Below are 14600 nucleotides of genomic sequence, written 5' to 3' on the forward strand. Positions count from 1 at the left end.
TCATTAATTAATTATGAGACTCCTAATGCAATAATAATGAAATTTACTTGATTTGGTAATATAATTTATATTATAAGTTTTATTTTCTAAATATTGTGTATCAAACGTTCATAAATATAATTTTTTAATTTACTAATTTAATCTGCGTTCATACACTGTACAACTCAAAGTTACTGAACGTACTTAACAACGCAATCGGAATTCAAGTTTATTGTGGCCAAATTGAACGATTTTATTCGGATTTTGAACGAATCAAAATGGATGCTGGGTGTGAATGAACTATGTACTGAAAAACGAACAGCTTTTTATCAAGTTGTGTCGTGAGCCCGATCTTAATCGGGATTCCGACGTTGGGAATTTGTTTATTAGTAATTTAGGAAGTGATAAAATTGTTTATGTGCCATCGGAAACTAGGTTCATGAAATAATTGTAAAATTTAGAAGTCACCGTGTCGGTAATGTGTTTACGAGAGTGTCGGGCGAGTTTCCCGCAGGTGGCCCTAATAGGATGAGGACTCGGACGGAAATATTGAAAGTTGATGCGAATCAACGAGTGATGTGTGTTGAGTTGCAATTACTGTTTGGTGCGACATGGCGAGAATTTTAGGACTTAACTATAGCTCGTGTTTTGATTAGGCGAGCAGAAATGAAATGCATATACAGGAAGGAACAAACACAACTCTGACAACATGTACCAAAATGACAGAAGAAGTAGACAGAAGACATGGTGTGAATGGTAACAGCAGTAGTAAAGGTGTCAATGACGATCCTCCTGTGCAAAATTCAGCTCCCGCAGCGTCGGGTGGCAGGCTCAAGTTTTTCAAAGGTTAGTGCTGTCATTGTGACGTGAATATACGTGCTAGATACCAAAGAAAGCCTGAATTCAATTACATTTCGTTAAAATCACAGCTGTTCAATTATTCATATTTTTACAACACTGTTCCTTTACATAACAGTTGTATGTTTATAATAATGATTTTAATGAAGGAATATAAGAAATTTTCGTATGTATTGGTGATAAATTGAAGATTTTGTATATTTTCAAAACTTAAAAGTGTCATTATGCATTAGAAATGCTAGAAAGTCATTCATGCTCTGATAACCATAGCCACATTTGACTGAGCAGTTGCCAATTGTCTGCACAGCTTCTGTACTATTGTTATGTTTTGTAAGGAGCCAGAGGCATCCTAGCGGAACAAACAGAATTATTATATTTATACAAAATCACTCTTATTACCACCTCATATAAGATTTAAGTTTATAAAACAAATGCTGTCTTAAACCTCATTTTTTCTAATTAGCAAAATATAATTCAGTTAGATATAAGATTTATATTTATGAGATTTGTGCTACACACTGAAATAAATTAATTCTTGATAATTTTTAGCATGATAATATTATACACAATAGTTAAATATTCATTAACTTATTATGCTATATGATTTTAAATCAGATTATGTAATATGATATTGGCCAATTTGAATAGACAGTGATATGAACACCTCACTGCATGAATATGTACAAGTAAGCACATTCTTATTAAAATATAAACAAACATTAAGGGCAAGTGACACTTATCATGTTTAAATAGAAGATATCTATGTTTGAGTGTATCAGCATTCTGACTAATATTTAATTGTTAACAAGTGCATAAAGCAAGCCAACATCCTGTTTGTTTCAAAGGGATATGATTTTAAAAATTGAATACCTAATCAAAAAAAAATTAGTTATATACCTCTTCTAAATAATCAAATTAAGTACATGAAATACATGAAACTGACATAAGTTATAGTTTTCTGACATTGCTAAACCTACTAGGGACCAGCCTTGGCTTTTCTGTTTTTACCACACAATCGGTGGTATTATCATTCGTTCTGAAACATCACAGCTTAGTATAAATCCAAGTCATTTCCCACTTTCTGTTCCTATGTATGTTTAGATTTATAAATTTGTATAATCAATTATTATGTGAATTTTTTAAATAGATAGAGTGAATCAAGGAATAAAATAAGGTTTATAATAATATACTATAACATGCATACTTGCATTGCTGCAAAGCTATGTCTGGTAACTTATAATAATAGATAATAAAAAAGGTTTATGGTGTGGTTTATGTGAAATCTATATTAGTTATGATGAGAAATCCCTAAATTTTCCTCTGCGCATAAAATCACTATAATGCAAATGTAGCATATTTATTATTTACTTGGACACTAATAAAGAATTTTTTTTATTGAGTATATGAATTATGTTTCCACAGATGGAAAGTTTATATTGGAGTTGGTGCGCGGCAGCGAGCGCGCGGGCTGGGTGTCGGTGCCGCGCAAGACGTTCTGGCCGCCGGCCGCCGCGCCGCCCACGCCCCCGCACGCGCCCGCGCCCTGCGCCTCGCTCTCGCTGTCCGACGACAACTCCTCGCTGCACTCCTCGCCCTGCACCTCGCACCGCGACCACTGCTGGAAGCAGCCCAGCCCGCGCCGCAACCTATCCAAAGAGCTAGCCATGTACTACTGCAGGCCGTCCACCCTGCACTCCGCACAAATCCGCGCCGTGAGCCGCGTCAAGCGCCGGCGGCCGACGGACGCCAGCCACCTCGACGCCGTCCCTAACGGCACGGTGCGCAAGCCCGTCGCCAACGGCCTCTGCGACGCCAAACGGAACGGCGACGTCGCCTCCCCGGACGACAAGTCCTGCAGGGGGGAAGACGTCGTCGATGGCCCGATCGACACGAAAACGAAACCCGACAACGACCGGTGGACGGATTCAGATCGAGAGAAATATTATCATATGAAACTCAAGAAACCATATCAGTATCATAAGTTAAGAGTTTACAAAAAAACTAAACCTACCACGAAACGAAAGGAATTGACTAGAATTATCGACAAACTGAGAGAGAAGATGGCGTCGCTCCCCGTCCTAGTGAACGCGAAGCTCGCGAACTGTCGACAGGAGCACATGATAGTCTCGCCCCGAAAGCGAATCTTGAGGGAGATGGAGCGGGTCAGCCTAGAGGACCAGGCGACCAAGAGACGGGCGAAAACGGTGCCCACGTTGAGCACCGCGTCCTACCCGCCCTCGCCGGGGCCGAGCCACACTCCGCACCGGCCGCCCGCGGAGACGATGACGCGCGCCCAGAACGGGGCCGCGCCCAAAAAGGACACCGTCGTGTCGAAGAACGTCAGCAGCTATAGCATACATTCGTTGCTGAGCATGCCCGACGAGACCGCCACCCGGAGGTCGCCCGAGGCGAAGCGGTCGCCGCACTCGTACCCGCCGTCGCTGAAGACCGAATCTCCGTCGAGCATAAACTCGCCCGACCTGAGCCCGTCGCCGGACGGGTACCGGTACCGGTACGGGCTCGCGCTGGGCTCTCCGGGGCGCGGCGCGGCGCGCGACTCGCCCACGCCGCCGCAGGGCGCGGGCCCGTACCGCGCGTACGGGGGCGGCGCGTCGCCCTACGGGGGCGCGCGGCCGGCGCCCTACCGCGGCTCGCCGGCGCGCGAGGAGTGGCCGCCGCAGTACGTGTACGGGTACGCGTACCCGGCGCTGTACCGGCCGCCGGCGCCGCTGTGGATGCACTACGCGATGGCGCCCGGCGTGCCGCCCGGCGCCTGGCCGCCGCTCGCGCACCCGCTGCTCTCCGACCACCTGCCTAAGGACGAACCCACTTCAGGTGAGCTCCCATGCTATTGATATCCCTTCATTGTTACTCTGATCATTTTTAAGAAAAATTAATTTATAGAAATAGCATTACAGATTATAATTTCTATGTTGGTAAAATTTAAACACTTAACAAACATAGAACAAATCCATAACTAAAATGTATATGAAAATGGTGTTTATTAATTATAATTCTTATTTGATTTGCAAAAATTGTAATTCTCAGTGGGCAAATACATTTGCGAGAACCTACTGTAAACATTCATGGGCGGTGGTAATTTCTTACTATCAGGTGAACCAAGAGATCAGTTGCGAGCTTATCATAAAAGTGTGTTACAATTTATGCAAAATGCCTATCAAATTTATAAATAACTAGCTGACCCGACAGATGCTGTCCTGTCTTCGCGCAAACTATCAAACACGTTAAGTTTAAATAGCCGTTATGTTTTCTTGGCAAAAATTTCTTAAATTTTTCTTTCATAAGGTCATTCTTGTTCGTATGTACGAACGCAATAAAAAATAATTCACATAATCGGTCCAGTCGTTCACGCGTAATGCTTCGGCCGTTACCAGGGGAAATAGGGATTCATTTTTAATTTTTTTTTTTTTGTAATACATATAGCTGATTATATGTGTATGTGTAAAAATTTAAGATACTGAAACAATCAGCTTCTACTTAATAAAACAAAATTTAGTAGGTAATAAAATAATTTATTAAACCATAAAAATAATTTAAGGACTTAAACCAAGAACAGGTGATTGTGAACGCGATTCAGGACTAATTATCATAGATTTGCAATCATCTTGCTGCAGTAGCTCTTGGGACATCCCGGATGTGGATGGAATGGGTTGCATCTGCTGATAATCATGTATCCTGAAGTCAGGTGTTGTAGGGTAGCCTCGATTATTATCATAGTAATTGTGTTGCTGCATAGGCGCTTGATTTCTCCGAGTTAACTTTCTCATAACTTTAATGACTTTATATTGAAATTCTAAATAATCATCGTCATTATAATTGTCTACAATAGGAGCTATACCTTTGAAAAAACACATACTTTTACTCTCACAATCTTTGACGGATTTAATTAAAGAAAGGGCATTTTCTCGATCAACTTCGCTACTGTGTCTCTTTCTCTTGCTCGTTTTTATCCTAGTGGTAGTGTTGTCTGGTGCGTCAGAGTCATCGCTGGTCTGTGAGTCAGTTTCTTCCGTGTGAGAGTGTGTGATGCTTTTCTCTGATGTAAAACTTGATTTCGTTGTTCGATGCGTAGCAATTTTACTCAAAAAGAGCATTTGATCGTAGAACTTATATTTCCGTACACTTTTAGCGCCAGAGCCGGTTTAATATTGTTTATCTTTCCTGTGACATTTTATCCAGTTGTCTCTCGCATTGTTCCATTTTTTAATAATCTCTTTACCTGAAAAAGGAAAATAGTTACAGCTGCAGGAACGTATTGACATTATGTGATATACATATTATAATTTTAGAATGGGTATAAAAATTATCAGCTGTATTTTACATTGGCAAAAAAATCGAGACGAATGCAATTTTTTCTGGTGGAAAGTGCTTTAATGTTTTTCAACTACCTACTATAAACAAAATTAAAAATTAAAATTGTTTTAGAGCGCGCGCGCTGCTATGTCGAATTAGATATAAATTTATTCAATAAAAAATATTAAAAGAAGATTGTATTGCTAATATACAGTAAAGCTAAATATATATAATATAATGATACTACACATGATGTCTACTGATACTACATTCCATGCACTTTGTCTCGGTACCATACAATGAGGCAATAATTCGTAATAAATATACCTACAGATATACATATATTTAAATACAAATTTCATCTGGGCTTGTAATATGCATAGAAATAAAGTTAAATGATATTTACCAAAGATGTTCTTTTCTTTCTGGGACAACGTTTCAAAACCTTCATTTAGCGCAAGAAAAATTTCCCTCCAAGCGGCAAAACTCGACAGTCTATTTTTATAGCACACTTGGGTTTTGTCCCACAGTACAGGCCTATTTTCAACCAAACTTATTAACAAATCCATGTCAATATTATCCATTTTTGAAGAATCCAAACAACCGTCAATACGTCCGGCAGTATCAATACGCGCCAACAAACTATCATGAGACATGAGTCATGAATGGCCGCTCGTTCTTACGTCGGACCGGTTTCCGTCGCGAGGGAGACCGATGCTACATCCGGCGCACTTTGTTCGCCGGATCGATGACTGGCATGTACATTGTACAGTGTACATTTTGCGATTCTACAGACGTTCATTAAAAACCATGCTAACCGTGAATTCGTTAAAACAAGGTCCGCTATCCGTTATGAAACGGACGTCTGCAAAGGGTTTAATATTAATATTTTAATCTAAAAAAAGAAATATGGTTATTGGATGTTTTTATTTTAATTAAAATAAATATTCTATACATAAGTATTGAAACAACAACACAGCTTGTGTTGTGGGAATACAATTCCTGCAAGATCAAAATTGATACTACAACAAAAATTGACTATCAGCTGATTATGATATTTAGTTTTATCGCATTCAAATGCTTTATTAATAAATTACATTTATTTATTATTTAAAAAAAATATCATTATCAGCTGATGATTGAAGCTAGTTTTAAATAAAGTATACCTATACATAATGGCAACTGCAAAACAATAAACTGTTAAAACATATTATTTTCCATATGATTGATAAATTGTCACATAATTTCAGATTTGCCACTGAACCTGTCGAAGCACTGAAGCAGACGGCGCTGGCGCGAGTCTCTCGGGCGCAGGTGTAGCGCGGGACACATCCTCGTAGTGACATTGCCCACGAATTTCCTCAAAAACATTCCATTCATTGTCTCGCTTTATAAATTGGCGTCTGAATAAGTCCAAAAATGACATCCCACCTATCTCGATACGTGCGTACGCGTCCTCCACCTAACGGATCACCTGCTATCTATAAAATTATCTTTCGCAAAAAAATATTTTTGTATAGATCGCTATTTTCCGGTGGATGTATATAAATGCCTGGAAATCTATTTACAAAGTTATGTATCATATTATACTGAAAAAATACTATTTTAATATAGAGTGTTTGTATGCAGAGTCATGTGTGTATTTTCATACGAATCGTTTGTACTGGAAGTTGAATATTTTAATATTGGCTATTATTTTAGGGTAAGAGAAGGCGAACTATATGAGACGAAACATTTATCGATTGCTAACGATCAGTGCCTTGATAAAAAAAGAAATTAAGATATTATGAACCTATTTATGTATGAAAGTATTACAAATTAGATGTTTCTCAATTATATAAAATACTGCGATTGTTGTACTCATATTTAAGAAAATGAAAGTAATATAATACGAAATATTTTTTGGTCCTTACACGATATAAATTCCATATTGAATGACTATGTTCGATCTCATTATTTAATTTAGAAAATAAAACGAGATAAAGACTACAGTTTTTGGGATCAAATTTGGATGTGTGTTTATGTAACATATAAATTAAAAGACATTGTACATATAATTTGTGAATGGTGTATTATTATTGGTGAGAGTGCGGGAGTATAATATATAAGAGCATTAACCGCTTACAATTATTATCGGTAAGAATTTATTACCTTCAAATAATAATTTTTGTACTTGTACAGTATTTTTGTATTGAGTATTTGATGGCGATGCGATGAGCGGCAGAGGGAACTGTCGCTCGGTTAGCGCCTCGCCCTCGGCGTCGCGGCTTTCGAGATTAAATCCTAGAGTAGTTTTCTGCAATTTATTACTGGGTTATTGTATTATAAGAACAGTTGAACGACGTTAAAGGACTGACTTCTGATGTAATATTATCATTATTAATGGAATTGTATAAAATAGTCGTGTAATCGGAGGCCTACTCTAACAAACACATTGTCCGCCAACAAAGTTGATTTAGTGTAAATGTATCTAGATGTAATAGATCCTGCTCAATTTAACTCCGAGTACAGCTAGGGAACAACGTTATTCGTGCTGTACAGAGCAAACTGTGTTTTGTTATACATTATCTATCTTAAGGGGCCCTTGTTCAAAATGTATGTTTCTAAATCATGGTTTTTGGATATAAATCATCATATTTAAAATCCTAAAAAAATATATAGCACAGATAAACGTTTGATCTAGTGACTTTTTTGGATAAAAACACAATATTAAACATTTAACTCGATCAAAAAAAAATCAGAAGTAACATCGATTTTGAAAGCATAATCAGTTTTATGAGAATTAGGGGAACGCTATGTTTATGAAAATTTTACATTTCATTTACTAATCAGGTTTTACAGGGAAATTTTTGGATAGATTTATAATTTAGCCCTTATTTTTTTCTATATAAAATATAATACGTAAAATGCGACTCGCGCGCACCACGTCAGTGCCGCCAGAGTCCAGCCGGACGTCATCGAAGGAGGACCTGTGCTAGTTTTGCTCCCGACCACGTTGTAGTCGCCGCTCGCGTATTAGAACCGAGCGGCGAGTAAAACGGCGAGCACGTCACGGTATAAATAAATCAGTAGTTTGATTTTGTTTGTTATCCTAGGATTATTGTTGTAAATATAAATTAACTTCTTATTCTATTAAACGAGCAATATTTGCATATTAATATATTTGTTTGTAAATACAGTGTGGAAATTTTCGATGGGCCCTGGGTGAAAGTACTAGAAATACTGGAGATAGCAAATTTCCTTTATTTTTAAAAAGAAATAGAACTGCATTCAAAGATTTTCAAAAATTCATTTTCTTCGACCGGGAATCGAAAGAACTATAAAATCCGTTGCGTAGTTTCAAAGATTTAAGCGTACAAAGGGACATAGAGACATAGGGACAGTGAAACCGACTTTGTTTTATACTATGTAGTGATTTAAAAAAATTACCTTGTAAAATGTTTTAAAAATTACCTTGTTGTAAAATAGTCACACTTTTTTAAGTTGGTTGAATACACTAACATACTTATTACATACTTATATTCAATTACATATTATTTTGCCTTTTTTATTTGTTTTACTTTTAATTATTATTACCAATATTTTCAGAAGAAAATAAATTAATGTATCCAGAACGAGAGTTTAATTTTAAACTTTAAATGTATGTATAAAATAGACCAATAAACCAGAAGCGTTCTTTATGTTGAGATGATGTTGATTCTACAATAAAAATGTTAGATTCCATGATATTTTTATTTCTAAGAGCAAATATTTTTACGAGAAATTAACAATAAATTATCTTTTATATTGTTTCTATCGATTTGAATAATAAAGTAAAATTTGAAAAAGGAATGTTACCTTTCAGAAAAATTTGCTATCCCTGTATTTCAAGTACTTTCCATTCAGGGCACATCGAAAACTTCCACACTGTATATATACAAACAAATATATAAAAATGCAAATATTGCTCGTTTAATGGTATAGGATAAGTAGTAAATTTATTTATCAAATACATTCCTACGATAGCAAATAAAATCGAACTACTGATTTATTTATACTGTGGCGTATTCGCCCGCCTTCATAGGTCACCGGAGTTCATGCCGCGCCGGCTCCTGCGCAACGCGGGCGCGAGCCGTCTCGCAGTGCCTAAAATGCCTAAACTTTCAGTATAATGGGCTCTTAATATGTTGTTATAATCGACGTATGAATTATAACAACATATTACTATTTTCTCCATTTTGTTATGCAGAATGTATCTGCTTCTATGATAGAGTCTGTTATAGACTGGTTTATAGATATTTGAAAAGTTATGTAACAAATTCATCATACAGTGGTTATTATTCATAGTACCATAATGTATATCGAAAAATATTAATTGCTCTACATATTTAAATAAAACGCAATAATATTTTTTGATAGGAGACACAAATATTTCCTACTATTTTATATTTCGATTTTTTTTATTGAAAAAACTTGATTTGATAGTTTAATTATCTTTAGAATTAACAGGTATTTTTATTATTAATAAATTATTTCCATAACAGACTCTATCCATTTAATTGAAATGATAATTTTGTTAAAGTACAATGTTATATAATTTATCAAAGTACGTAATAGTGCCATCGAAGTGAATAGCAAAACTTGTTGTTTTCTTTTTAAAGCTAGAAACACAGTTTTCTCTCACACGCAGCACTCGGTTGCCGCTGTTGTGTCATGGAATTATTTTTCTACTCAAATTATGTATTCTACTCGTAATATATGTGATAGCGCTTTTTGAAAAGTGTAACGTGACGATGCAGGTGTCTTAAATCCACTTAAAACATATTTATCATGCGGAATAGTTATTATCCATTATATTAAGATGTAGTTATGTACTCGAATAAATATAACTTTTTAATTGCGTTTTTATTTGTGCTTCACGTCCTCTTATACCTATGCAATTGCATTGCATCCTACACGAAATCTATAAAGATATTTTTATCTATTCTAATTGATAAAGATTACACTACTTAAGTACTCAAAAACGGCTGAATAGATTGATAATGATTAGGCTTAGTTAGTTTTTTCTCCACTTGGGCTAGAAGAGCTATAAATAAATTGAAAAACTACAGAATACAACGATTACCCAAGCGGAGCCCGGGGAAACAGCTTATAGGTAGTAAAAATAAAGACATTGTAACACTCAAGACTTGAGACTGGCTAAACAAAATTTTATTATTTATGAAAGTGAAAAAAGAAAGAAAAGTAGCAAATGAATAATAAAAGCCAAGTAGTCTGTATTTCTTTAGTTTCTACTTCTAGGGTTCTATGACAGTCTATGCTATGACTGAGATTTTGCTATCTGTCTGTATGTCCTTCCCGATATTACCAGACTGTATCTCATAAACCGAGATAGTCGGAATATTAACAGAATAAACTCATAGAACTCAAAAACAGAATATTACAGAGACGAAGTATTTTCAGAATATTTTTAAAATGATAATGGTGGAAGTTTGCACGTTATTGATAATAGCGACATCTATTTATAAATTATGGTAAAGCGACATCTATTTTTTTAATTATGGTAATTTATTTTAAAATTCATAAAAATACATAGAGGGCAGCTATTACAATAAGTTATAAAGTTTTCTATACCAATAATAAAATTGGAGCCTGTTTTAATACTGCAACTGGTACAACCAATTTTTACTACATGCATATGGATGTATGTATACACTACATATAACAATATAGGTAGTAATGATTACAATTTTTGTCTGTCTGTCTGTTTGTTCCGGTTAATCTCAGGAGCGGCTGTACCGGTTTTGATTGGATTTTCAGTGACAGATAGTTCATATAATGAGGAATAACTTGGGATAATTTTTATTTATACCCATATTCCCACAGGAACAATAGTGAAATATTATATTATATTTACCTTTTCTCTCCATAAGAACCATCTTCGTACTTCAAGGAATATTATTAAAAAAAAAATAACGAAATCGGTTCAGCGTCAGCCGTTCTCGAGATTTGCGTTCAGTAACACATTTGGCGGTTCATTTTTATTATATAGATCACAATACATATTATTGCAATCGAAAAGAAAGAGTCCAACTCGCACAAAACCGATTTTATTTTACGTTTGCACTTTGTAGTATGTACTAGCATAGACAAATATAGACAAATATAATATAACCATATTATTCATCCATGGTACTAGTAAGTTCATTTGCTTAATTATTTAATAAATGTATAACATGACACCAAGATTTTGTATAAGTAGGTACTTAACTTTAATAAAACCATCTTAAAATTTGACGCTTCTGGAGAGGTTTTAAAAATATTAAAATATTTTGTAAAATACTTATATAAAAAAGGAACTAACTATTTAACTACTCAGAATATTATTTTTACCGTGAGATAGATAATCGAATCAATATGTGAGCAAACTCGTTTTCAGCCTTTAGGTATACCTTCTTAGTTCTTTATATACGATAATACATTTATCTGTAGAATTCTAGTTCGCTGATATTTTTCGATTACGTGAAAAGATCAATGCTAAGTCTAAAATATAAATCCTCTTGTAGATATAGAAACAGCTAGAAGCAAGTGCCCTTATTCCATCTTAAATATAGTCCCTAAATTTCAAGATTTATTTTTGCGTAATATTATTTTGATAAAATGATAAGTTGAGCGATAAAAATCTGTACATATTACAAAGGACGTTTACAAACAACAATCAAAATATCCTAACCGTGGGGAAGTAACTCACAACAGATAGTATTTTTCACAAACAATTTTTTTCAACATTTTTTCAGGATTCTTTCACATAGATAATGCGTTATATTTTCTTCTTTAAAAAATTAAATCAACCTTTTTTTTATAGTGGGGAAATCTTCCAAAGATACCCACGGCCCCCGGGGAAAATAAAATCAACCTAACTTTTATCCACCTGTTACCTATCACTATCACTACATAGTATAAAACAAAGTCGCTTTCTCTGTCCCTATGACCTATGTCCCTTTGTACGCTTAAATATTTGAAACTACGCAACGGATTTTGATGCGGTTTTTTTTAATAGATAGAGTGATTCAAGAGGAAGGTTTATATGTATAATAACATCCATTGAATAGTGGAGAAGTACTGTTATTTTTGAGGTTTCTAATGTGATGTCGTAAAATATTACATTTTTTCCGGTTACATTGCAAACGCAGGCTGAACCCTACGAGTTTTATGTAAATAATGTATTATACACATTGAAAAGGTCTACCGAAAAGTCCGCGATGGTAATTGTCTATCTTTTATGGATAACCCACAATAACTTTTTTTGTCATTTACTTTTTACGACAAATAATGGCTAATTTTCGAAGCTATTTTAACCAATACAGCATTAATCCTTAACCAATTAAATGCCTTGAATACATTGTTCATTTAATATAGATCTATATGGCCCTTTACATCGTATGATTTAAGTGAATATTTTCGAAGATTTAAAAATTGCGGGACGTAGCGTTTGCGGCGGTACCGGCCGGCCGCCATTGCACCCGTGCGAAGCCGGGGCGGGTCGCTAGTTGTTGTATAATCACGATTGAATTTTGAAACGTTGAGTATATATTTCTCTTTTGCGTGTTTTTAATTTTTGTATATTCCAATTCTGTGCTAACTTGGTGTGTGAAGACGAAATTTGAAAGTTTTTCAGCACTTGAAAGCACTGGTAAACGAAGTAAATGCATTCAGAAAGCATATTATGTTTTGTGTATACGTAATAATATTTACTTCTTATTAACTTTGAAAAAAATAATGACGAGTTCTGTATAAAAATGCTAGAGCGAAGAATTTTGTGCTGTTCAAATTTGTTAAAATGTAATATCGACGATGAAGTATCAATACCTCCTAACTAACATTTTAGCGATTTTCGTTTTATTGCATTTTCGTACTTAAAATAGAGTAATACATAGGCCCATAAAGGTCATTTCTCTGTAAACAGTCAATTTGAGCAAATATTAAAGTGTAGCAATACCTTATAACAAAAGTTGCGTCATTTTTGCTGGCAATATATTCTAACTACACCCTGACGCGTCCGCTCTATGTTTTTAAGCACGCTTTCCTTGGGCTCATTTACAGTTTATTCCTGGGTTAAAAGTGGTGAGTTTGGCATGCTTTCAAACCAAGAAGAAAGTATCCTAACACGTGCTTCTCCATCAAACTCAACAAACCATCGAAAAATTGCCATTCTTGATGAGTTTTTTGATGCTTTTCCAAAACTACCATCGCATTATGCGCGTAAAGATAACAACAAATTGTTCGTAGAGTCAATTAAATTACTAAGCATTGTACATGTTACTGGTTTGAGGAAACAGCTGCTGTCTAGCACTTTTGTTTCGTTTGTAATTAATTACCTGGAAAAGCATTGTGTTAGCCAACAGCTGCCTATTACTATATTTTCTGACGGATGCACTTACCAAAATCGCAACGCAGTTATGTCGAACGCACTATTATATTTTAGTTAAAAGTATAATATCACCATAACTCAAAAGTTTTTAGAACCCGGTCACACGCAAATGGAATGCGATTCAGTTCATATAGCACCATTGAACGCCAACTTATAATAATATACGGGCATTTCTCCGCAACTCGAGGTCAAGCGCCTATTTTGCGTGAGAGAGGGAGGTGGGGGAAACCAGCTAAAACTGAAACCACCCAAGCATATGAAGCCAAGCAGCTTGGAAGGGCTGCCGAAGGCTTCAGGGAGGGACCCGGGAGACCTCAGGTGTCTTGCCCTGTACTCCGCAACCCCCGTACATTCCATGATGACGTGGGCTGCCTTTTCCTCGGACGCCATGCATGCTCTGCATAGCGGACTGTCTGTGATCCCTAAATTAAAGAGATGTTTGTTGAAGGGGCCGTGCCCTGTAAGGGTCCCTGTTATTACACGTAGTTGCACTCTGCGTAGGTTGAGAATCTGACGTGCAAGTCTAGAGTCAATGTTTGGTAGGGCTTCTCTGGCATGCTTGCAGTCAGATCTGCTTGAACATTCTGCTTTTTGTGCAGTGCTAGTGAGCTGGGTAATCATCCGCCGGATCCAGCTTGCAGGTAGCGGTATAATGGGAAAAGGTCCCATGACCGGTGTTTCAGATGTCCTTCTGGCTAATATGTCAGCAGCATCGTTTCCTCGTGAGTTAGGTACTGTGTCCTTTTATTCATTGTAGTACTAGGGAATTTCCCAGATCACATACCCTAGTTAGGGATAGGTGACACTCTAGAATTAAGCCTGCAGTGATTTCATGGCTTTTGATTTCCATGAGCGCTGCTTTGCTATCCGATAGGATCCGAATCGAAAAGTTGTTACATTCCTTTTGATTATGGCTGAAGCTGCAAGAAGAAGTCCTAGGCATTCAGCCTGAAAGACTGTATTAAGGGGTCAGACACTGTATTACTCAGAGAAGACCCCAGCACCCGTGCCATTTTCAGTCTTGGACCCGTCCGTGAAG

The 14600-nt window shown here is 36.3% G+C and overlaps 1 protein-coding gene and 1 pseudogene across 2 annotated transcripts; one reads left to right on the plus strand and one right to left on the minus strand.

Moving 5' to 3' along the window:
* The first annotated feature begins 180 nt into the window (after positions 1-180).
* H (transcriptional corepressor hairless) lies at positions 181-7723 on the plus strand. Its single transcript, XM_089706306.1, has 3 exons — positions 181-825; positions 2260-3672; positions 6402-7723. The coding sequence occupies exons 1-3, from the start codon at positions 651-653 to the stop codon at positions 6428-6430; spliced, it is 1617 nt and encodes a 538-aa protein (XP_089562432.1). The 5' UTR covers positions 181-650; the 3' UTR covers positions 6431-7723.
* LOC149480614 (uncharacterized) lies at positions 4389-5778 on the minus strand (annotated as a pseudogene). The gene is made up of 2 exons (XR_016316983.1): positions 5558-5778; positions 4389-5077 (listed from the first exon to the last, which is right to left on the minus strand). The product of XR_016316983.1 is annotated as an uncharacterized LOC149480614 (transcript).
* Positions 7724-14600: the final 6877 nt, after the last annotated feature.

The sequence above is a fragment of the Colias philodice genome, chromosome 18, assembly GCF_061535455.1.
Source record: "Colias philodice isolate Cphi_HAF_F1 chromosome 18, ilColPhil1 Martin Lab GWU primary, whole genome shotgun sequence".
NCBI lineage: Eukaryota > Metazoa > Arthropoda > Insecta > Lepidoptera > Pieridae > Colias > Colias philodice.